The sequence below is a fragment of the Stegodyphus dumicola genome, chromosome 4 (genome assembly GCF_044657685.1).
Source record: "Stegodyphus dumicola isolate Sdum_Otavi_A_Nest chromosome 4, ASM4465768v1".
Classification (NCBI taxonomy): Eukaryota; Metazoa; Arthropoda; class Arachnida; order Araneae; family Eresidae; genus Stegodyphus; species Stegodyphus dumicola.
The window spans coordinates 74,879,562-74,905,445 of NC_140771.1; the positions used below are offsets into that span (position 1 = coordinate 74,879,562).

The window sequence follows — 25,884 nt, forward strand, 5'->3', positions numbered from 1 at the left end:
AATAAAGAACAATTATGATCTAACAGGTATCAAAATTTACAAAAAAAAAAAAAAAAAAAAAACACTTAATATTTATTTGTTTACTTTATTAAACATTTCTTTCAATGTAAGTTGTTTAAGTTGCTTCGTTTTATGTGATAATACTTTCTCTTTAATTCTATAAACAGACATAATTTCTTGTTCAGTTACAAAGTTCCGCTGTTTAAGTCCCGTTAATTGCTGTGCCGAGAATACCGACTAACTTGCCAATCGAAATTTTTTCGTTTTCACTAACCTCTCTGTCACATTCTTTATGTCTTTATGTTGGAAAATATGACTTACTGTAACCTTTTTACTGCATCATCTCTCCTCCTTGAAATGTTTATTAGGCTTAGCTCTTATTTTAAAGTAATATAGTAGTTACTTCTACTTCTTTTTTCTTACTGCCACTGTTTGTGTTGAGAACGGACTGTTTCAACCTAATTAAGATGCAAAAACGAAACGCGATGTTACGTCATCTGGAAAGTCGAATCATGGCGATAGCTGATTGGTTGCCGTGAGATGACGTCATGCCTACTTCTGGTATAAGTATCTCGCGTCACTCTGGCTCAGCCCTTCTAGTTCCTGCTTTACTGGTTCTTGGGTGTGCAGTTTCCAGCCCCTTTTGAAGGATGCGTGCAGTCCGGTGAATAAGTTCCTTGGTCCACAAAATGACTATTCCTTAATAAGTTCCTTGGTTCCTGTCCACAAGATGACCTTTCCAGAATAAGTTCCTTGGTTCCAGAGGCTGCATTGTGAGTTACTGCTGTGGGCGGCATCCATGTTCTTCATGAAGGCGGCATTTAAATAAGTTAGTGGCGATTCCTCGTGTTCAACTACTGTGAACGGAGTTAGGCCGGATTTAAGTGCTTTCAAGGACTTAATTTAGATTTCAGGTGCTTTCTTGACCATTGAGCATGGACTTATTGAATGTGTAGCCAATTTCATTTGAGACTGCATAATTTCTGTTTAGGTTTCTTTTCTTTCCTGTATTGAATGCCAGTATTTTTGGAGACCAGGTAAAATATTATTTGATGAATGAAAGTTTGAAAATGATGGTTATATTATATTTTTTCTAAGACTCTGATATTGTTTAAATTTATTCTTTGTGTTTTTATCTTTTTTATATTGTTATTAAATTGGTTAAGTTTGAAACCTCTTTATTGCCTTCAATGTCTGCACAACATATAATCTCAGGGAGCTTTTATTGCTACTACTGCTAAATGTTTAATTTTATAAACTTTAAACTTTGCTTTAGCATCACTTTATCCATTTTTTGCAACAAATCCACTTTTTGTTTGATGGACATCAAAACATACTTTCGTTTTGTACGATCCTTTGGGAGCTCCAGAATCGGAAATTCTATTTGACATAATCGAAAGTTCAAGTTTACTTTTATAAAATTGCTCTTACAGTCTGCCAAAAATAATAAGCCGGATCCAATTTGAAGATTAAGGAACAACGCAATCATCAACATTAACTGAAATAGATAATTAGATAATTTTAGCTTATACCGTACGTTATACATAAAACATGCACACGAAAACGTATTCTGCGCTTGCACACAGGCATATGCGCAGTCGTAAAAGGTCTTATGCGCATGCGTAAACGCCTATGCGCATGTGTCAACGCGGCGCATGCGCAGAAAGTTTTAGCTTTGAGGTCCGGATTATAGATCACTCCAGATTATGGGTGTCCGAATTAACTACTTTTGACTGTGTTTGATTTTCAGGATATATTTAGAAATTTTGAAATAATTAAAGTCACTTAAACAGATTTAATGGGAATCAGTAAATTGGTTAGTTTTTTTTAGCCCAAAGGGCATTAGCACAGAAGGGCTATTAATTTGGTTTTGGCATTTTGTAGCATTTCACTTTTCAAATTGTTGCCACCAAATATTAGAGCCCTTCATTATATTTAAAGAAATTAAATGACGAAGAATCTACATGAATGTATGTATGCTTCTCACACTGTGAAAAAAACAATAGTACCTACAGACACAAGATTTTGAATAACGTAGTCCTCCATTCGAATATGGACATCTGGAAGCCCAAATTTGAAATCTGGAATTTATTTTATTATCTATTTCATATTTTATAAAACTTTAACACATTTTTTATTAACAAACTCAGCCATTTCAAAACGAGCAATGGCAACACTATAAGGAAAAAAAAAAAATATCTCTAGTGCGGGAGACTGTGTATTGGAAATTTTAAAGATATGCTCTTTTTAAATTACTTTTGATATTACGAACAGCGAAATCTGTGCATGTGATGCTTTATTCTGTTGTTATTTACTGAAATACACTTGATCTATGGAAGTTTCATCATGCACTCACTTCTCCATGCAACATCTGCATCACAAGTTAAAAGTATTTTTTACGACATGTAATTAAAGGCATATATAAAGTCTTTACCTGGCATGATTTACTGCATTCTTTTCAACTCAGATAGCAACGGCGACCTAGTTCTGAATTTTTTCATACAGTTGTATAGCAAAAAAGATACTTAACCTTTGTTTCCCCTTTTATTATTACAGTCTGACTTTAAATGTTTCATTCTCACAAATTTGTTTTATAATATGTCTTTATACACCTTATCTTAATTAATTTCTTTTTTCATTTGAATATTTCATCAGTGCATAGTTTTATAATATCCACAGCACTGTATTATACATTTCAAACAAATGTACTTGCACAGAATTTTTTTCGTACGTGAATAATATCACCCGGCCATTATCTACCACTGTGGGATGAGCATTTTCTCCAATTCCATCGTAATCAATACCAAACTAAATTTTATTACATGTTAAATTTAAAATTAGGTAATGATGCTTGCACTTATATTATATGGCACATTATGGCATAAACATGTTTTAAGTTAATGAAATTCACATTAATTTGTAAAAAGTACCTAATTAATTAAGTTTTACAGAAGCCACTTACATTAACACTACAACGGCAACTAGGAAGGAAGAATCAAATATGTCACAATCATTAAATATTATAAAATAAGAAAAAAATTAATTTTCTATTTAAAGTAATGTACATCATTTGCCATTAATAATAATTTTAAAAAATTAAATAGCAACGAAAATGATAACAACAAAAAATGGATAGTTGTAAAAAAATTAAATGTAATTTTTAGTGATATTAATTCTTTTTTTTTTAATAAAAAAATTTCTACTTACATTCACTACTTTGTTTGGAAGCTTTTAATGCCTAAACAAATGAAAGATGAAATGTTGCCAAATTAGAAAATGATACATTTCTGCATTTAATAGATACATAGACTAATAAAATAAAAGACACAACAATAATATATTTTGAAATTAACCTTTCTAATAGTTGTCCAATCTTCTAAAATATCATTCTCATGAAGCATGTACACAATATAGGGTCTTATGAAAATTAAGGAAGATGAAGTATAAACCATATGCGGCAAATATTTGACATCACGTAAAACAGACTGTAACACACTGTCCAATTTAAAGCATTATATGCATAGAAAAAGAATCTTTTGTATTTACATTAAAATAATCTAAAACTTTTACAATTAACAAACTATTTTATAATGTATCAACTGTGATTTGAAATTCACAACAGCAATTTTTTATACAAATGATTTCTAAAATTCTGCCACTAAAGAATTAATAGTACATAATGCTTTTTTTTTTTTTTTTTTCCATAACCAAATATGGCATAACCCACTAAATGTTTATTTTTGACATTATTTATTTAAATGTCTGACTATTAAAAATATTATATGATATGTATTCAGAAAGCAAATTCCATATCCTCCCCCTCTCCCCTCAAAAAGAAAGGGGAGATTTTTTTAAAAATATTTTTTACTATTATTGTAGCACCTGGTCCTTCAAAATTTTCATCCTAAAAGTAAGTAGCACCCTCTAGGTGTAGAAGAGAGTTAGATGGAGACGGGCTTTCAGCAGGAGAAGATGAAAATTTAGTGTAGTGATTTTATATTCAGCAGTTCTGCCCTAATAAATATACACTAGTCATCAAAATTAAATGATAATGAGAAAAAATATGCTCAGTTAATGGTCCAACCATTGCAAAATGCTGTAATTATTTATGTTAATTACACACAATTGAACACAAAATTCCACTTCCAAGAATACATTAGTGAAGAAATTATGCAAGCTCCCAAGTGGCTGTGGTTCACTGTAGTGTCCTCCAAGGTCATCTTCTTTATGTTTCCGAAGATCTTGCTGGAAATTTAATTCAAAGTTTTGTTTTGATCAGATCAGGTCTTTCAGATACAGCATGACTATTTGCATTGATGTTACATAGTTTATTTGTGGCAGTACAGAAAGCTACAAACATGTTGCATAATTTATCCATGATACTGATTCAGAAGTCGAGATGGATTCTGAAAATGAAAATGAGAATGACATTTATTGCTTTATTGGAAAAGACAAAAAACACAATTGGCAAAAGAAAAGCCAAAATTGATGTTAGAACTTCTGCTCATAACATTATTACTAAATTGCCTGGAAACATGGGTAAGACAAAATATGTGCAGACTCCAAATGAATTATCGGAACTTTTACTAAATGAACAAATGTTACTGAAATTCTTCATTTATACAAATATTTATATTGCATCTATTTCTGACAACTTTCAAAGAGAAAGAGATGCTCGTCACACAATTCTAATTAAAATTTGTGCTTTTATAGGACTTTTATATTTCTGTGGTGTTCATAAGTCATTTCATCTAAATGTGCGGGACCTGTGGGCAACAGACGGAACTGGCTTGGAAATTTTCCACAAAACTATAACCTACAAATGAACTACTAACTTCTTTTTTTATCAAGATGTTTGTGTTTTGATGTCATAGGAACTCACATAATCAGGAAAGAATCAGATAAACCTGCACCCGTAAGAGAGTTTCCTGAAGATTTTGTGAATAACTGCCAGAAATATTACACTTTTGGTGAGTTAATAACAACTGACGAAAAACTTGAAGCTTTCTGAGGAAAATGTTCTTTCAGGTAGTATAATCCTAACAAACCTCTGAAATATGGGATAAAAGTTTTTGTATTAGTTGATGAACTTTTTATACTTGGAAATCTATTCAGGTTTGCTACCATAAGGTCTGAATTGCATGAGAAGCTCACCCTATGAAATCGTAGAAAGACTATGCAAAACTTCTATGGGTCGGGTTGAAATATCACTACAGATAACTGGTACAAGAGCTACAATCTTGCAAAAGGTCTGCTAAAAAAAGCAAACTATCATCGGAACAATTCGAAAGAACAAACAGAGTTTCTTTCCGGTAAATATCAAGAAGTGTTTTGATAAATTTTAAGTTTTCAAAAAGATACAACTTTGGTTTCTTATGTTCCTAAAAAAATTAATGTGTGAATTTGTTATCAATAATGCATCATGACAATGCAATCGATAATGATAAACAAGCAAATGCAAGAAGCCTGAAATTGCTATATTTTACAACCTTACAAACTGCAGTAGTAGTTGATGAAATGTCAGCTTCGTATTCTACATCCAGAATACCTAAAAGGTATTATAGGTGTTTTTTTTCTGTTTTAAACGCTGATGTAATAAATGTGAGGATACTCACTTTGTTGTCCAAAAGTCCCCCAAAGTCATATAAAGTATATATAAAAGTTGTGTTTATTAGTATATATAAAAGTATGTGTTTATATATACTTTATATGACATCTTGCATTGAACCTCATTGAGAAACAAACAACAGTTCGTGCTTCGATACCATCTCTTACAAAAGAACTTCGAGCAAAATTACATGCCGATTCCAAAAGTAATGATGGACAACCACCACAAAAAGAAAAAAAAAAAAAAAATTCACAAACAAAAAGAAGATGCCACGTTTCCCCAGCGAAAAAGGACACAAAAACCAAAACGCAATATGTGAAAAATATTTGTGTCTGGAACATACGAAAATACTTTGTTCAAAGTGTTGCTAACATTTGTTTCCTTTTTTCTCTCTGTCTGTGGTGATAATAAAGAAACTATGTTGTAAATAAATGAGAAAGTTAATCTGAGTGTCATTAACTATGTACAAGACTTGGCACCGGGCACAATTGGATCTTACCTTAGTGCAGTAGAATCAGATCAGGTAAAGGTAAGTGATTTATGCTTACCTATTAATTTTAAATTAACTTTAAATTATATTAACAAAAACTGTAAATTGAGATACATTAAAAGTTATTATAATGGTTTGAAGTAATTAGCACTATATTACATAAACATAATAAAGTCACAAAATGTTTGCAGTTAAAGGCCTCAAGAAACAAGATTTGTTGCTATTGGCTAAAGAAGTAGGTCAGGATACTGATGACAGTTTTAAACTCATAGAAAGATAAAATTATTAGTAGTAATGACTACAAATCTGATCTTGAATTCGTTAAATCAACGCTTATCTCCACAATAGATGACAGAAAATCCTCTGAAGAATTGAAAGCTGACATTGAAGCTAGAAAAGCTTAAATTAGAGAAAGAACACAAACTAGAAATCGCAAGACTTACAGCTTCACCTAATTCTAACATTTCAAATAACACATCACTAGAAAATTTAATTAAAAGCATAAAAACTTTAATGATATCCATTTTGCATCATTCGGAATCGTGGATACTTTATTTTTCTTTGCTTGAACAACCGTTTAAGATTTAAAATGTGCCAGAAGAGTGTGAAGCCGAAATTTTGATAAACTTTTTAGGAGAAAATGCAACACACTTTGATTTATGTTAGTTAAGATGATGTCAAAAATTATAAAGTAGCTAAAAATAAAATCTTAAAAGAACATCAGCCAACTCCTCAAGCATGTTTAGCTATGTTTTGAAAGACTAAATGTCAGTCAGGAGAATTTGCAATTTGGTTAATAACACAGTGGAAATAGTATTACATGTTAAGGAACGCAAATGATTTAAATACAGTTCATGAATTAATTGTAGCTGATAAATTAATGCAAACTCTTAATTATGAGACAGCAATGCATATAAATGTAAAACAAACAACATGACAGTTGGTTACAACCCGCAAAAATCAGAAAGGAATGTGGCACATTCTTTGCTTGCAAAAGAAAATCGTTAAATGAGATTTGTAACTATTTTCAGAAAACTCCAAATATTAAAACCAAAAGTACTCACTATCCTCCAATATGAAAACCAGATGGTTTGTCTAAAACCAACAAAGTTAAAAGAGTGTAATATTTGTGGATTTTTCCAACATTTAATCTAAAGATTGTCATAAAACATTTAAATGTGAACATCAAAATAAAACTAATTTCAAAAGTAGCAAATTACAGAAAAATGATGCTGTTGTGGCACAGATTAATACAGAGTACATTGATATAAAACAAGTCAAAATTCAGCCTCTGCAATATGTGAAAATACTAGTTGAAATTAAAGAAACTGAAACTATTTTTGATTCAGGTACACAGATTCTAATATTAAAAAGTAATATTTCACCGCAAAGTAATCAAGATAACGGAAAAATAAAGTTGATATTGCATTTGGTGATGAAATAGAAGTGAAATTAAAAAGATCATTGAAAGATGATGATTCCGATTTATAAAGCTAGCCAGTAGACAATTTGGCAGCATGGATCTGTTGAATGTAGATTATTTATTATACGTACAGACCTTTGAACTCTTGAGCGAGGGTTGTAGTTTGACAGGGGGAATGAATTTGATGGAAGAAACAAAACCGGAAGGTGAAATGGAAAAATGTTTAGACTAGATGGGAGTCAAATATGCCTGAAATAAATATTCCTCTTTCATATGAAGAAACCACGATGAAAAATAGAGATGATGCATATGTCAATATACACAGAGTAACAACTCCAATGTTAGATATTCAAAAATGATCATCGTAATGATGTATTAAAATTCCGAGAGGAGTATATGTCTTGCCCGACTTAAAAAAAAAATAAGAATTATTTTAAAACAGAAAAAGAAATTTTAAGGAACTTGAAAATATAACTTTTCATAAGGGTAAAATAATGGGAGATTTAGCTCAGTAGTTAGTTCTTACATAGAGTCGAATAAAAGGTTTTTTAAAACGAGTACATGGTTCTGTTTTTCAAGGCTCCCATGGGAATAAAGAAGGCAAAACACAGAAACAGATATAATTTTTACTAGCTCAATATGGCTAAAGATATTACGCTGCCCAACCAGTATAGTGGTCAGCGTCACTGATTGTTGTGCCAAAGGATCCGGGTTTGAACCTCGAAGAAGGCATGGATGGATGTTTGTAACCAGTACTCTAAATATGCAGCGAGCCGAATGTCCTCTCATATGGTTTGGTGGAAGGAGAGAGGGATGGGAGACCTTCACACCCAGGGCGGAGTGATGGAGAGCACTCCATCAAAATTAGAAGCAGAACAGAGCTAAATCACATTGTCATGTGAATGGTGCTCAAGGCTGTTGCCAACAACAGTCGTAATCTTGCGCTCCTTGTCATGAGGAATTTCGGGGGCTTGGGCTGACTTCGTCAGACAAGTGAGCATAAGTAACAACAACAACAAAGATATTACAGAATACTGAAGACCATGCAAATCATGTCAGTTCAGAAGTACCAAAAAAATAACCGATAGAAGTCCTATTACTCCAGTTCTAAGACCTTATTTACCATTCGAAGTTGTTAATCAATATTGTAGGTCCTGTAGAACCTCCTTCGTCTAAAAAACATAAGCATGTTTTATATCTAGTGGATCAACATTCATATTGGCCAGATGCCATTCCACTGTGCTCATTAACAACAAAAGCTACATGTGACACTCCATAGTCATCTAATTAGGATGTCTGCCACATTTGCTTTTTGCTTATAGAGAGGTTCCCAATTCTACTACAGGGTTGTCTCCTTTCAAAATAATGTATGATCGAGAGATACATGAATCCACTGAGTGTTTGTTCTAAAGTCCAACTGGAGTCTTGAGATATTGGTACTTTTAAATATGAAACAACCAGTTGTTCATTATTTACAGGAAAAGAAACTTCAAATGAGCAGCTGATCAAGCATCCTTGATAACATCTGAGAAACAAGCAGCTTATTTGAATTACTTTAATCATTAAGCTATTCCTAAAGAATTTAGAGTAGAAGATAAAGTTTATTTGCTAAAACTCTATGCAAGATGGACTGGTCCAGGGGGGGGATCATAAAATGCTATCCACCTCATTGATATAAAGACAAACTCTATGATGGGAAAATAAGACATGCTCACATAAATAAAATCAGAAAATATATTGCTAGAGTAAATGCAATGGGAGTTATCTTTAAAATTGTAGAATTTGGAGAGATTCTTCCAACTCTGCAAATTTCATCTCAAAATATAAAAGTTGTTTACTCCAGAAATTGCAATTTAAAGATTTAACAAGTGACCAACTGAAGCAAATTTGACAACTCATAAGAAAACACAAATCGTTATTTAAAGTGGAAATTGCAAAAGTGGGTTTTTGCAAAAAATTAGAACCCAACGAAGAAAGGAAAAAACAGCATATTTACCGAATCCTAGAAACTTTAAAAGACTTAATTTTATAAGTTGATGAATGAAAGAGCTGTTAGAACTTGACTTAACAGTAGAAAACAATGCTGAAATTGCATATCATATACGAGGGTTGAAACTTTAATAGTGGCAACTATTTATTTACAAGGAATACAAAAGTGATTCATGTCACCATATTTTACAGTCCTTCAATATAGTCACCAGCATTGTGTTCAACCCGTTTCCAACGATGTGGAAGTCGCAGAATACCTGTAGCAGCGCCTGTTTTGTTGATAGTTTGAATGGACTGATCTACTGCCGCAAGAATCTCAGGAACAGTTTGGAAGCGAGTGCCGTGAAGTGGTTCCTTCATCTTAGGAATTAAGTCATAGTCACAAGTGCTTAGATCTGGGGAGTATGGTGGATGGTAAAGCACTTCCAGCCCCATCGCTTGAACAAATCAGTCACAGCTTGCGCTGCATGCGGCCGAACATCGTCATGCAAAATGAAAAGAGCGTTCTGCAGAAAGTGTCGCTGTTTTTTTCTCAAAGCTGGTCGGAGATTGTGCTCCAAAAATAAGCAGTAATACTGCGCAGTGACGGTCTGCTGTGGGGGAACGGTATGCGTTAGGATGACACCATCACAATCGTACACGAGAAACACCATAACTTTCACATTGCTGGGGTTCTGACAAAATTTCAAACGTCGTGGTGACCCGTGATGACGTTTGATTGGCGTTTCAGTTCTGGCTGGTATGATCAGGCCCAAGTCTCATCCAGCATAATGATACAGCGTAAAAAAGCATCTCCTTCGCGCTCATAGCGCTCCAGGTGGGTTCGGGCAGCATCAAATCGTAGCCATTTCTGCATTTCCATCAATTGATGTGGAACCCATAGTGAAGCAATTTTTCTCATGGACAGGCGTTCCTTCAGAATGTGCAGCACAGTCGTATGCGCTAATCCTGTTTGTCCGGCCAGCTGACGAATCGTTTGGTGGCGATCACTGTCCATTAGTGCGGCAACAGCTTGCATGTCTGCATCGCTGACACTCGGACGACCTGGCCGCAGCATGTCTGCCATGTTTTGGCATCCTTCATTGAAGGCTTTCACCCATCTTGCTATGGTTCCGTAAGGCAATGCAGATTCCCCGCAAGCCTCTTGAAGCCCTTGATGACACTGTCGTGCTGTACGACCTCTGGCACATTCAATTTTTATCCAACATCGTTGTTCTTGTTTTAAAAACATCCTGACAACACTTACTTAAGACCACGAGCTAATACAAGGACCTGTTCTTTGCGTCACTCCGCATGCACGTGACGTAGGCAGGACGAGTCTTTTTGCTGAGAGGTAAGGTAGGTATGTAGTTCACGTGTGGTATACGCGATATTCTTTGGTTTTGTTGCGTAGCATTTTTTCAGCTGTGTTGCCACTATTAAAGTTCCAACCCTCGTAGTTTTTGCAAAAAAGAAAAGATGGAGGAATTCAACTGTGTGTTGATTATTGTGCATTAAATGCTTTAACGAATACTGATGGTTTTCCTATGAAAAGTGCAGCAGAACTTACACATTCAGTACGACAAGCTAATATAATATCTCCAATGAATTTATTATGAGGGTGATGGGCTCTTCCCATGGCTCTTGAAAGCCGTGATTACACTTCGTTTAAAACACACCGACAACAGTACAGATGTAAAGTTATGAGTTTTGGTCTGAAAAATGCTGCAGCAATATTTCAAAGAGAAATCAATAAAGCACTCTATGGCTAAGGAGACTTGGCCAGAGCATGTATTAATGACTTCGCAGTTATTTCAAAGGACCCGAAATGTTATATTATTCATTTGGATATGATACTTGCCAAACTATAACAGCTTTGTTTTACAGTCATTATCAGCAAATGTGATTTGGCCAAACATACAAATCAACTATTTGGGTCATCTAATTGGTTCTGGGAAACATCAAGCAGATCCTGAGAAAATAAAAACAATTTTCAGATTATCAAAACCGAACAGAAAGAGGCAGCTTATATAGGTCTATGTAACTATTACAGAGACTATATTTAAAAACAATTTAAGTTAGTATATCCACTTCTGAACTTACAATGGAACTAAAGAATGCTCCGATTAAAGCTCCATCGTTGTATACACTAGTTTTGGAGCAATCCTTTATTATACATTATGATGCCTCTCAAATAGGAGTTGTAACAAATTTATCTCAAAATTTCAATGAATACATTCATCCCAAAGCCTATGTGTTAGAAGTTAACTCGAGCTCAACAATTGCGGTCTACGATTGAAAGAGAAGCATTCGCTATTGTATAGTTTGAAGAAACTTGAAACCTGGATTTTCGGATGTACAGTTGAACCATACACCAACCATAATGTATTGCCTTGCTTAACGAAATGTGAACTGCAATCACCTAGACTACAGCATTGGACTTTTCTCTTCAAAAATACAGCATTGAGAAGAAACACTACCCAGAAGGAAAAATATATAATGCAGATGCTTTATCCAGACTGGTAGAAGTTTTCTTTCATGGACAGAAAAGATTTTTAGATACTTGATGATATGGACAATTCATAAAGACTTTGGTGATTTAGGCTGATTTGTTAATTTGCTTATTTTCTTAATATTGATATTGTAATTGTATTGCAAGATATTTCTAAGCAATATTTGTGATGCTACAGAAATTAGACACTTATAGCAATTAGATTATTTAAGCATAACGTTCTAAACTTTTTTTTTTTTTTTTTAAAGTTTTACTTTAAAAATATTTACTTATAAGAGTTAACTACTTTGTTAAGCAAATGTTATAATATTTTTATATTTTAGTTTAAATAATCAAGTATCATGTTAGTAGATATAATGCTGGATTGTGAGCATCAAGCCTTTTGCTATTAAAATGTGTTTGAACATACTGTCCCACCAAAATCTTAGGGAGAAGGTGTAGTGCTTAGTCCTCCAAAACTTAAATCATAAAAATAAGTAGCACTCTCTAGGTGGAGGAAAAGAGTTAGAGACTGGCTTTCGGCAGGAGAGGTCAAAAGTTCAGTATAGTGATTTTATAATCAGCCATTCTGCCCTAATTAATATATTTCCTATTTCTATAAAGCATATATAATCTACATTGTGCGCTGTAAATAAATGAGAAAGTTAATCTGAGTGTCATTAACTGTTTACAAGACTCGACATTCTCTAATACCAGTGTTTCTCAAATTTTTTTCAATACTTTTCGATTATCAGGACTTGCATTCAGAAATGTAGGTACGTATGTATGTATGTATGTATGGGATGAGTGTATATATGCATGTAGGTATGTGTGTGTATACATATACATATTTCTGAATCCAATTCCAGTAACAGAATAGTACTTTTTTAAAAAAAAAAAAAAAAAAAAGTGGACACCATTTTTATAAATTACAATGTTCTGTATACCAACCCTTGCTTCCTTAGAATTTTTCAGCATATTTAAACTATTAGTATTCTTACATTTTTTATATACAATTAATTAAAATTCATTCAGTTTTGTTTATATATTAAGTAATTAAGTTAATAAAAAAATTATATTTTTTAAGTAATTCAAGCATTTGGATTATCTTTATCTTATTAACCATTTGTTGCATCATGTCCACTGTAGTAGACAAAAATTTAAATTTGTTTATTCTTCTGTAAATGCCTTAACAGATTCCATTCCTGTGTTTATTCATTCTATATTATTAGAACTTTAAACTGTCAATCATAGATGGCTGTATAGCATCACTAAGTAAGGCATTGCTATTTGGAAAATGGCTGCTACTTCTGTTTCCAAGTTAGTACAATTTCTCATAGTAAACATTATATAATATTGCTTACATTTTCTTATACTGCCATTTTTTATTCATAATTAGTAATTTTAGACATTTTATTTTAAATGTCAGATTGAGAAAATTGTGGGGTGGGTAGATAAATATCTACCGAAAAGAGTGAATTGAAACCCAAATGTACTGCTTATCAAGCCAAAACACCACTGAAAATGTTTATGTTTGGCAAGGAATTTCTAGAACATTTGACATTTGAATCCAATAGGTACAGGTTACAAAATCATAGCAAAATTAATTCAATCACAATCGACAAAATGAAGGTATTTTGGGGGATATGTATGTACATGTCGGTTGTAGATTTAGCATTTAGAAGATGGTAATGATCACTGCAAACAAGGCAGGAAAGGATTTCAAATGCAATGACCGTAAATCATTGGGAAGAGATTTGTACGCATGTACGTATATGCATGCTGTCCACTGAAGTGAAAAAACTGTAGCAATTATTTAAAATGAAATTTGAATAAAATTAATTTTTATTATTATTATTACTAAGGTTATTTTAAGTAGAAAAAATACAAACATTTTCATTTAATTTCTCTAGATTATTTGTATGCAACAAAGGGTTAACTGAAAATTAAATAAATGTTAACAGTCACATTAATGAATGAAATAGCCTGCAGATTCTTGCATAACTGTTCTATATTTGTATATATGCTAGTAAGAAGCACCACAGCCATTATGCTTTAAATTCCTCTTGTGTAGCCAAGACTAGAATGGGAAATTCACAGACACAGTGTCTGGTAATAAATTTCATAAAATGTCAGTCTTGGGAGAATGCATGATAGATGATTGCCAAACTCCGAGATTTTCAGCTATACTGTAGTATACAAGGTTAACTGAATTTTATTTTTTGTCTTATTTTGGAAATTTAAGAGGACCAGAAGGGCAGGGTTCAAGGACCACAGATTGAGAAAAGTTGCTAAAAACATTTTAGTCTTAGAACCAAATGAAAATATTTTTGAACTGGGAATGGAAAATTGGGAGACACCACTTGATTTTAGAGACTAGAGAAAACCTTCTGAGTGCACAGTTTACAGCTCAACATTTGAAACAGAAAATCTATTTTTAAATATAACTTAATGCCTTATGTGACACCAATATATGTTATGAGATAAGTAAATATGTTGATATAACTTAAGTTGGTATATTTTGGTTAGCCAGACGCAAGTGGAAAGTGTCTAAATAATTTTGATCTACACCAACTTGCATAAAAACCTGACAGGATTTATTCCCTATCATTCCAGTATTCATTTAAATGCAGCATCTATTTTTACTATCATGCAAATTTGATATTCAAAAATGCTAAAAATTTAGCTATTACCACAAAGAGAAGGTCCATCTCCCCTCTTTTTTTAAAGGGATATTAGCAACAAATTCAACACATAATCGAAATCATACAATGAAACTTCATTTTTCTGGCGAAATTAGATTGTGTTGCAATGTTTTTACCTACTACAGGAGGAAGAGCATCGATTAACCAAATAAATAAAAATTTCTTCTTTGGATATTCATGAAAATAAATACTTTTTTATGTACAAGGTGTTTCTAAATGAATATTGGGGTTTTTAATGCTTTGTAGTATTTATAATAGAAAACTTAAAATTATAATTATACATAAAATGAAATATAATTATATCTACAAGCCTGCAAGTGTTAATATGAGCACCTTTCGTCACAAGGCACACATCAAGTCTAAAACCCTTGGTCGTCCCATACTCTTCCCTTTGCAAAGGCAGCCGGTATTTTCAAACTAATGATACCATCTTACGGATGTTATTATCACTTGGGGGATCACATCAGAACTTAATCTGGAACGCATGTTGCACAGTAAATGCCCGTTGCACAGTAATTACAGATTCTGTCTTTGCAAACTGTAGAACACAAAAAGCTTTCTGTTCACTAGTTGCCATTTTTGCTACTAGCGCTTTCTGGCGCATGCGCGTAACAACAAACAGAACTTTTTGAGTTGCTCTTTCATTTCATGAATTAATTACGATTTTAAGTTTTATGTAATGAATACTACAAAGCATTAAAACCCCAATATTCATTTAGAAACACTCCGTATATTGAAAAATGTTTTCAGCTTTGTTATGGGTAATGGCCATTTTGTTCTGATTACTTGTGCAAGTATTCTAAACTATCGCCCAAAAAAAGTTAGTATGTTTTGCTCCTGGTTAACCAAAAAGTACCCCCAAGTTTTCAATTTATGTTAATTATGCATAATAGCTTGCATATGCATAAAAAATAAAAATTAAGAACTAAAAATTTCCAGATAAATAACATGGTAAAATCACCATTATTAGTATACAGCTTTCTATAACACAGCAAATGAATTAAACTCTAATTAAAGAAACTCTCACATTGAATCAGCTTTTCCACAGAACATCAGATTTTAGCCCTCAATATGCAATCAAATAATTCTATCTTAAAAGTAGTTACTAAATTAATATAGTGAAAGTAACTGTTTCATTATAATGAAAGGAAAACAATATTAATTGCATGCAATAAAAATGCACTTATCAGCATTTTCAAAATTAACCCTAAACAAATGGATTTGAATGCACTGCAAAATTAGAAAATGACTGAAAAGTCTGGGACTTTATAAGATAAAGTTCCACACTTTTAACTTTGCAATCCAGTTGCAATTATACATATAAATAAAATGTTAAGTTTGTTTTTTTTTTTTTTTTTTTTGTTACTTGATTATTTGAAACATAATTTCAGAAACATAAAATTAAAAAGATTACCACAACAAATGTATATAACATGAAAAAATTTAATATTTTATATAATAAAGAAATACACAAGAAAAGGATATCTGTAACAGTAACTGGCTTTTTACGTTTTCCTAAACAATGTGGATCTGCTTTACGTTTGTTTTTCCTATGATTCACTTGCTCATTCCACAAATCTATAAAAGATATAGAATAGGTGTGTAGCTTATTTAAATTTCAAGATATATGGCATATTTTTCAATAAAAAAGGCAAAGTTAATGAACATTTTATAAAACTAATAAAAGAATTTTTTTTTTTTTTTTATTCTGGAAGATTTCACCTAAAAGTTAAAAAATATTTTGATGAAGTTACTTTTTAATGCATGTTTCAATGATATCTTGGATAAACAATGTCTTATACAAGAGCACAGTAAACTATCCCAATGAAAGTTTTGCATTCCACTTAAATCAGGTGGATATTCACAAAAATTTTAATTGATTAGTTTTAAATAAGCAAAGTATAATCAACTAACTTAGTAAAGTCTATATGGTGAAATAATAACTCAGTAAAACTAATATGGTTAAATAATGTTCTACATGATGAAATAACTCTTTAATAAATAAAATGGATAATCCAATATTCATCTCAATATCTAGTTAACTAATAGTTTTTTAAAAGTTACTATGCTTTCAAATGGCAATATGATAAAAAATATCAGAAATATTTATAAGTAAGATTGGATTATACACTATGCCCATAAAAACTTTTAAACAGCCCTCACATTTGCAAGTGTTGGTCATAGATATTTATGTTGAATTACAAAAATGTTTTAAAGACACTAATATTTTAATTACCTGCCAATTTTAAATTTAAAAAAAACCAATTCTATAAAAATTAAGAAATCTAACTTGTTAAACCTATGGTTGTTACTTAGTAAAATTTTATCCTCATCCTCCCCCCCCCAAAAAAAAAGAAAAAAGAAAGACTGGAATTCAGAGGTTGTACACAAATTGAAGAGAGAGATATAACTTTGTGTGTAACACAGGAAATGAAATAAAAGTTTAATAAAAAGTTTCTGGTGCTAATAAATTAGGTGACAAGCACTAATCTGAAGATTGCTATCATGAGTCTGATCAATATATATATATATATATATATATATTTTTAAAGTTACCTTTTTCATCAAACTCTTAAAATATATATATTTTAGAAAATAGTGGCAGGTTTCAAAATTGGCAAATAACAAACTTGTAACATTATTTACATAAATAAAAAATATTCTAATCCAATGAATTTTTTGACATGACAATTAGATAAAGATCTTAAAGTAAAAACAGCATTTCCCTCCCACACACACTTTTAGCATTTGAAAACTTATGAATTAATTGTGTTAAAATGTTTTAGAATATTAAGCATACCAAAATTATAAATTAAAGAATGTTACATAGTAGTAAATCATAATGGAATATCAATTAATTACATTAAATGTGTGTGGGTAGGAAAATAAACTTTGCATGGTCCTAATTTATATTTTAACCAATCTTCCAAGAAGAGGTTTCCAAGAAGAAAAGTTTGATTTTCTGGTGGAGCCAGATTTCTAAAAAAAAAAGAAAAAGAAAAAAAGAAAGAAACATATATTTTAATTTTATAGAAATCAAATACTAATTGTTTTACTGCAAAGAATGAATACAAAATTTCACTAAATATAACTACTATATGGACTATGCGAGTTAGCAATTTTTTCAAAACTGTGGGGGGGGGGGGAAGGTGAGGGGACAAATTCTTTAATATATATTTTTTTTTTAAGTTTTAACAATGCTAAAACATTTTTGCATCATTTAAAACATTTTTGGAAGTATATGTCTGTAATCAAAAGCTGTGAAAATAACAGCTATATAAAAATTTTTATGGACACAGTGTATTATTTTGGCAAGCACGTAGAGCTCTTTGTCTACTATAATAAAAAATACAAGAAAATAAAAACTAAATACCTGAAGTAATGTCAATGCTATTACGATCCTCTTCTAATCTTCGTATTTTTTCTTCTAGATCAGATTTTATAGAATCCCATAATAAGGACTTTTCACTCTGTAAAAAACAAATAATATCAAAACCTCATTAGATAGTAAAATGCATAAAAATTTGAATCATGACAATAATTATTCAAAAGATCATCTGATATGAAATCATTTCATTTTTATAGTTTACCTTACCAAGTGTGCCAAGATTATCACCAAATGTTAATTAAGTAAAAGTTAAAAGCTTACATAGCAAACATGTTTACTTCTTGCAAGGAAGCTGTCCAAAAGAATTTGTGAGAATAAAAGATTAGCATTGACATAATCGACAAGCATGGAAAAAAATAACTGCAGAAAACATTAATTTGCAAGAATCAAGACATGTAATGGGTATAATGTGTGTGTGATTATGGCAAAGCCTCGAGGGGTATCTGCCTAAGAGGAGGGATGCCTTCGTGGAGGAATTTTCCAAGGGAAACTGGCTCGTATATACGTTACACATGGGGAAAACCACGAAAACGCCCATGACGGCAGCCCGTTCGCGGGATTCGAACCTCGGACCGAACTACCAGTGTTCAGCAACTTTACCGCTCGGCCGCTCGTGGGCCCAATGGGTATAATGTATTAAAAAGTTTATTTGCATACAGACATACAACAAAAAGAACCTGCCATTTAATTTACTACGATGAATTTTCTGAAACGTTGAATTTTGTTTGTTTTCATCTAACACTGAGTGCATACTATAAGCATTTGAAGCAAAAACCAAATTTCAATACTGAAGCTGAAAAGATACAAAAAGTTGTGTTACCAAGAATGAATCTAGGGGAACTAACTGGGGTAATCTTCTGTTATTGGGACTGGATTCAAAAATGTTTGTATGAACATGTGTAAGTATGCATCCACGTATGTGTGTGTATACGCACACCCAATTACGAAGGTAAGTTGAAAAATAAGTTTCCCCTGTCGACTGTGGTCAGAGTTGTGTATGAAAGTCAAAAAATAGAATGAGACATTAAAGATATGACATACTTTTATTTTTCCACATAGGTACTAAGTACATTGAGACATTTGTCATATCGCTTGATAAGCTTAAAAAAGCCCTCCAGGAAAAAATCAGGGCTTTGCATATGGAAGAAGCGTTGAACGGCTTGTTTCACTTCAGTATTGCTTCCAAAGCGCCTTCCCCCGAGATTTTTCTTCAAAGCCGAAAACAGATGGAAGTCGCTTGGTGCGAGATCAGGACTGTATGGCGGATGGTGTAGGCGCTCCCAACCAAGAGTTGCAATATGGTTTTGTGTTGCTGTCGCCGAATATGGTCTGGCATTGTCATCCAACAGCAGAACGCCAGATGTGAGAAGGCCAGGCCGCTTTTTCCGAATCGCCTCTTTCAATTTCGACAGGGTGTCACAGTAGCGCGTAGCATTGATGGTTCGAACCTCCAAGAAGTCCAAAAACAAAACTCCCTGGATGTCCCAGAAAACTGTGAGGAGCACTTTACCTGCAGAGGGAGTTGTCTTGAACTTCTTTCGGACAGGTGATGACGGATGTTTCCACTCCATAGGTGCGGCCTTCGATTCTGGCGTGAAATGGTGGACCCACGTTTCATCCCCCATCACAATCCGAAACAGAAAGTCATTGCCATCTTCATGGTAATGCACAAAATGTTCCAGGCTGACCCCCATGCATTGTTCCTTGTGTGTCGAGGTCAATTGTCACGGCACCCATCATGCTGACACTTTTCTGTATCAAAGAATGTCGTGGATGATGTTTTGAGTTCGCTCATGTGAGATTCCAAGTTCTTCCGCTACTTCATCGATGGTGATACGCCGGTTCGCTCTAATCATGTCATCTACCTTCCTGACATTTGCATCTGTAGTGGTCGTGCGCGTCCGTACAGCTCTCGGTATGTCCTCCACTTGCTGACGTCCATCACTGAATGTGCGACACCATCTCCGCACCATTTGCTTCGACATCACACCTGGCCCATAGACTTCCACGAGGCGGTTATGAATTTCTGTTCCTGATACTCTACGTGACCTTTCATAGCGGATAACCGCTCTCACTTCCTCCTTTGACCACGAATTCAAAACGCACCTTCTCTCCATACCTACCGGGGCTCAAATGAGAGGCTGGTCTCCGCTTTGTGCAGGCACTGCAACAGCGCCATCTGCTTGTTATGTAGCGACCTCTACCCAATGGTGTATCAGTGACATACGCGTTTTCCTGCTGTGTCGCCTTTCGCCCATAGCCGTTCAACGCTTCTTCCATATGCAAAGATATCTTTAATGTCTCATTCTATTTTTGACTTTTCATACACAACTCTGACCACAGTCGACAGGGGAAACTTTTTTCAACTTAGCCTCGTATATACACGTATACATGGGCACTTACATTCATAATACATTTCTGAATCTGGTCCTGATAACAAAAGAGTACCCAAACTGGTAAACTGCAAGCTCAGCAAGAGCATAAAACACCTTAACAAACCCTCTGTTGTGCCATTAAAATTGAATCACTTGAGATTTAATAAAATAATTTCATGATTTCATGAAATAAATAATTTAATAATAAATAATTTCATGATTTAGAACCCTGAATATTTCACTGAAAAATATTCTTATTTTGTTTATCTCTAGAAACTAAATGTCATATCCAGTTCATTAAAAGCTTGTTGAAAGGGAAAAAAAAAAAAAAAATATTATGAGCTCCATGAAATATGACATCACTCTTGAACGAGAAGTAACTTCAGAGACTTTAAATGATTACTTTTAGTTTTCTTTTGTGTGGCAATGTTATCTGTATTCCATGAATTTGTTTTAAGTTGTAGCCTTCGTTTATTTTCAGATGTAAAGATTAATAAATCAATATTTAAGTGAAAGTTTGGTATCTTCTTTCAGAGTTTGACACATTCTTCAGTTACATGCAGGGAAATATTTATGATTAGAGTCTGTTATATATTTATTACCTTTTTTTGGAGGGAAACACTTGTGGAGTAATGCAAAATGGTACAATAAATGTCAAACAGGCAATATCTGCTAACATTTAGACTCTTATTTAATCAAATTGATGTGGCATTGTATCCACTGCAAAAGAGAAACTTTTTTTTTTTTTTTTTTTTTTTTTTGACAACTTGAATTTTATGACTATTATTTAGTCTTCTTTAATTCTCCTTTTACAGCAATGTTTGTTAGTTACTGCTATTTTTTATTTTGACAATTTTATTTAGCCATTCAAGAAGCAGCATATAAAACTACCATTTTTCTGAATTTTTTATGATTTTTTATATATATTATAAAAAAAAAAAGTATTTTAGAGATGAAATGAAGTCACAACAGAAATTTAGTAAAAAAAGGGAGAAATCCTGAAAAAAGTAACCAAAAAAATTTGGATGGGGGGGGACACCTAGTACTAAGCTAGAGGTGTGCTGAAATAACATCACGAAAATGTGCAAATAAGGGTTTAAAAACGCATGATACAGCTTTAAAAAATATTTATTTTAGAAGTATCACGTAATTTCAGAAAAGTACTTAAAATTAATTTTATGATACAGAAGAAAACCAAAATTTGTACAGCCTTTCAGATGTCAACAGTGAAATGCAGATAAGATGGCTTTGGCAATTTTTGGTGACATTTACAAATTGCTACTGGTTTCTTGAGTTGAAACAAGCTACTATACAAATGCTACCAATTTTTGTCACCAAATATTTTTTTAAAAAAATTATAACACTTGCAATTCATAAATGAAGATTAACTCTGTGCTGTTTGAATTCAGCCGTTAGCCTTTCTGATGGGACAGCAAATAAAAGATAGTTAATATTACAGCGTGCAACCTTAGTACCATCACCAAATTTTCAGAGTGTACCAAATACACATAAGTCTTCATTTTCAGGAAGCAGTATGTCCATTTTCATATACATTTCAAATTCTAATGGTTTTTATAAGAAAATTATAATACTTTTTCCTTAACCTCTATTTTAAAACACGTACTTGTGAGATTTGCTTGCAAATGGTTGCCACCTTTTCAGAAAGGCGGCAACCATATCATAATAATCAGAAAAGTATCAAAAGGAATTATCCACAGTGAAAAACTCATCTCAAATAACCACAAAATGAAATAATTTTTAAAGCTAATAAAAAATCAAAACAGTGATCATACCAAAACAATACAGGATTGTGAACTCAAAATTTATTTGGTCAAATTGTTCACTACATGAAACTCTCCAATATTTTTTCAAGTACTCATATACAATTATATTTTTAACCTACAATGCATTTATGATTGCTAAAACTACTACTGTCTATATTCTTGCAAAATTTTTTATATTTAGCAATGATTGCCACCCTGTCAACAGAAAAATGCTGCAGCAATTTGCTATCTTTCCAGTGATTAGAACTAAAAATAGTATTTTTCCCTTGTATCAGAATGACCAGCTTTATATAATTTCCTCTATTCTGTAATATACTATATAGCCAACATTAACCATATATATATTTTGGCAAAAAAATATTTAGAAGATTAATTTGTAACTATGGTCATATAATAACATGCTTGAATTCGCATTTTCCAGTGAAAATTCAGTCATACATGCATTTCATAAGCCAATAACAAAATAATTATAGGGAAAAATTTCCACAAATTAGTATTTTCTTAATTTATTTGATATTATTTTATTATGAATGAATTAATCCTGGAATAGACAAATAACCAAAAATATGTGTCTGATGCTACATAAGAAACAGAAGAAAAGTGCTTGAGCATAAAACAAATGTTTGATGTCAGAATGAATAAATGTAAAGATCTGGAAGCCCCTGACAGAAATAGACAATTTGTGAAAAATCTCTCATCATCCAGTTAATCCCAGAAAGTAACTGCTAATAATTATATCATCAATATATTTTTGGAATTTGAATGATATTATCCTGCATTTTTATATACATTGTCTCTATAATACCAAGTTTTGAAAGAAAAAAGTTAATATATTTTGCACATGCACAGCTTAAAATTATTAGCCCAAAGCGCATTAGCTCAAAAGGGCTATTAATTTCGTTTTGGCATTTTGTGTCAATTCACTTTTCAAACTGTTGACAAAAACTATTACAGCCCTTTATTATATTAAAAAAACTAAATAATGAAGAATCTACATAAATGAATGTATGTTTCTCGCACTGTAATAAAACAACGGTACCTACAGCCATCAAATTTTGAATAACATAATCCTCCAGCAAATATGGTCATCTGGAAGCACTAATTTAGAATTTGTTTTATTATCTATTTCAGATTTTGTCGGACATTAAAGAATTTTTGATTAAGAAAATCATTTCAAAGCGAGGAATGGCAACATTGTAAAAAGGGGGAAAAAAACATTTTTATCTCCAGTGTGCGAGACTGTGTATCAGAAATTCTAAAGATATGCTAGAATTATTTTGTGATATTGCTGTTGAACTGAATTTTACGGTTTAAGTGCGAAGAACATGATATTTAATAAATAAATGTAACACACAAATTGTTAAAAAAACACCTCTTTGGGCATAATGTAAAATCTGAAAGCTTTCAGTTTTTTTTTAATATTTTATTATTATTATTTTTAAATACTCATTTGTATCTTAAGCTTTCATTTTAAATTTTAGCATAAAGTTTTTCTTGAACTTTGTCAGCTTTTCAGTATCATTTCAGTATTTTCAGTTTCATTACATCCTGCATATTATAAGCAAGAAAGCTGCTTATATTTGAACATCCTGCATATTATAAGCAAGAAACAATAATTTGTAAGCTTTATTATTAAGAATCAAAAATAGTATTTTTTTGACAGACCCAACTTTTTGTGGCACATTTCGGGCTACGTTTCTATAACAGCAAAGTGGTGGACTCTTTTCATACCTCGTTCTCATAAATCTTTGTTCTGAAACACCCAAATTCAAGTTTCACTATTGAATTTTATTAATATATTTTTAATTTATATGATTATTTGTACTAACATATTATACCATAGATAGTGAAACTGTCATCAAGCAGCATAATTTAGCACCAATTTAGAAATTTTTTAAAGGAATCCTTCATATTTTTCATAATTTTTGAGGTTTTATTTTTATGAAAATATATATGATTACTACACATAAAATGTGAATTATCTTATACAACAGATCACTCTTTTGATTTTTGTAACACAGATTGATCAGAAACATTTAAAAAAATTTCTTCGGTTGGTCCACTAAAGTCATGATTTGATTTGATTCATTCTGTTTTTGATAATGATTACATTTTTATGGGGTACTTTTCCGTTTCACCGGCGCAAATCTCGCCAAGCAGAGTTTGGCAACAGCATACAGTACACACATAAAAAATTTTAGTTCTATGAATTTTTTATTTGGAAGGCATAACCATATTAATATGATTTAAAATTTTGTAAAAAGCCAATAAATAAAGACAATAAATTTGTAAAAAAGATGTTAATTTAAGAATTTACTATGCTTTCATGGTTCAACATCCTGATTCGCCGATTCGTATCAGGTGACCCAAAGTGATCTCATTTCACGTAAACTACACTACAAAAATCTCTCAGTGATTATCTACATTAATTTCAAGTTAAATCTTAATTTGGAATACAAGTTTAAATGCAAGAATTATTTCAATTCATATGAATAGCTTACTCACAAATTATGTAAAACCGTAGTGCTTTACTTCGCTAGTGCATTCTCATTAGAATTGATGAATTCAACCCTTAATCTTGTCTTTCCTACATTTTCGCCTTCGGGTGAGCGGTGTGATTGCATCCTAATTGACTTAATTACCACAAATGGTCTTAGGGTATAAAATTTAACTATATTTTGTAAAAATTCTATGTAATTAATTGTATGCCAGTATTGAAAGAAACAATCAATCTGATAAGAAATGGCTGCGACTTGTTTTGAAAATGAAGCGTAAAAGGTTACCAGCAAAGATATTCCATTTAGCATTAGTTGTACCATTATTGTAAAAAGGTGTAAATTTGATTAATTCTGTTGATGATCACGATTACTTTTACTGAAAAGTATGAATTCGGGCAAATTATTTAATGTGGCTACAATTGCAGAACAATTCATCATGCATTTTTCTAACAATTTTAATGTCTAAAATCCAATGTTTATAGTTTTGGCTGTATTGTACTGAATATTGTAGCTTATATATTCTTTTTATTGTTATTTTCTTTATACATAAAACACATAATATACTGAATATGGATTTCACAATAAAAAATGTTAAAAGGAAATGAAAAGCTTTTATGAATTTGTTTCTATTTATAACCTAAAATTTGCACAACTTAAAATCCCAACCTGTATGGTTGTTGGTTCTACTGGATATGAGTAAATACGTTTTGTTAATACTAATTTAGAATACCACATTATATAAACAAACATTTATGAAATATTAATGCTTACTTCAAGATTCTGCTTGGCTGCCTGTATTTCTGACTGGCTAATATTATTAATATTATCAAGCTTAAATCTCTTCAAAATTTCTAAAAATAAATAAATAAATAAATAAATAAATCTGTACTTGCAGTGTTACATACAAGTTAAATGTATACAAGAAACAAACCTGCAACTTCAAGGCGATTTTTTAAATTCTGTTGTAGTTCTTGAAGAGGTTGTGTGTAATCATCAGCAGTTCCCGCTTTTACAAGCTCTAAATGGATTTCCACTTGTGAATTCCTCTCTACATATAATCTACGTAGAAAGAAACCAGCGTTATAAATCAGACCAGTTCATCATCAAGAGATCAGAAAGTAACATTTATTTGTCATTTACAAAAACAAAATATT

At 32.0% G+C, this 25,884-nt stretch overlaps 1 protein-coding gene across 3 annotated transcripts in view; it reads right to left on the minus strand.

The window, feature by feature from the left end:
* The window catches only part of Brms1 (breast cancer metastasis-suppressor 1-like protein), a 76,304-nt gene that overhangs the window by 20,924 nt on the left and 29,496 nt on the right, over positions 1–25,884 (minus strand). For all 3 annotated transcript variants that reach the window (XM_035372389.2, XM_035372390.2, XM_085815095.1), the window contains exons 4-9: positions 25,662–25,789; positions 25,502–25,581; positions 18,059–18,155; positions 16,171–16,263; positions 3,354–3,418; positions 3,208–3,238 (exon numbers count right to left, since the gene is read on the minus strand). In XM_035372389.2, coding sequence (XP_035228280.1) covers positions 3,208–3,238; positions 3,354–3,418; positions 16,171–16,263; positions 18,059–18,155; positions 25,502–25,581; positions 25,662–25,789 — 494 coding nt within the window. The remainder of the gene's footprint in view (positions 1–3,207; positions 3,239–3,353; positions 3,419–16,170; positions 16,264–18,058; positions 18,156–25,501; positions 25,582–25,661; positions 25,790–25,884) is intronic.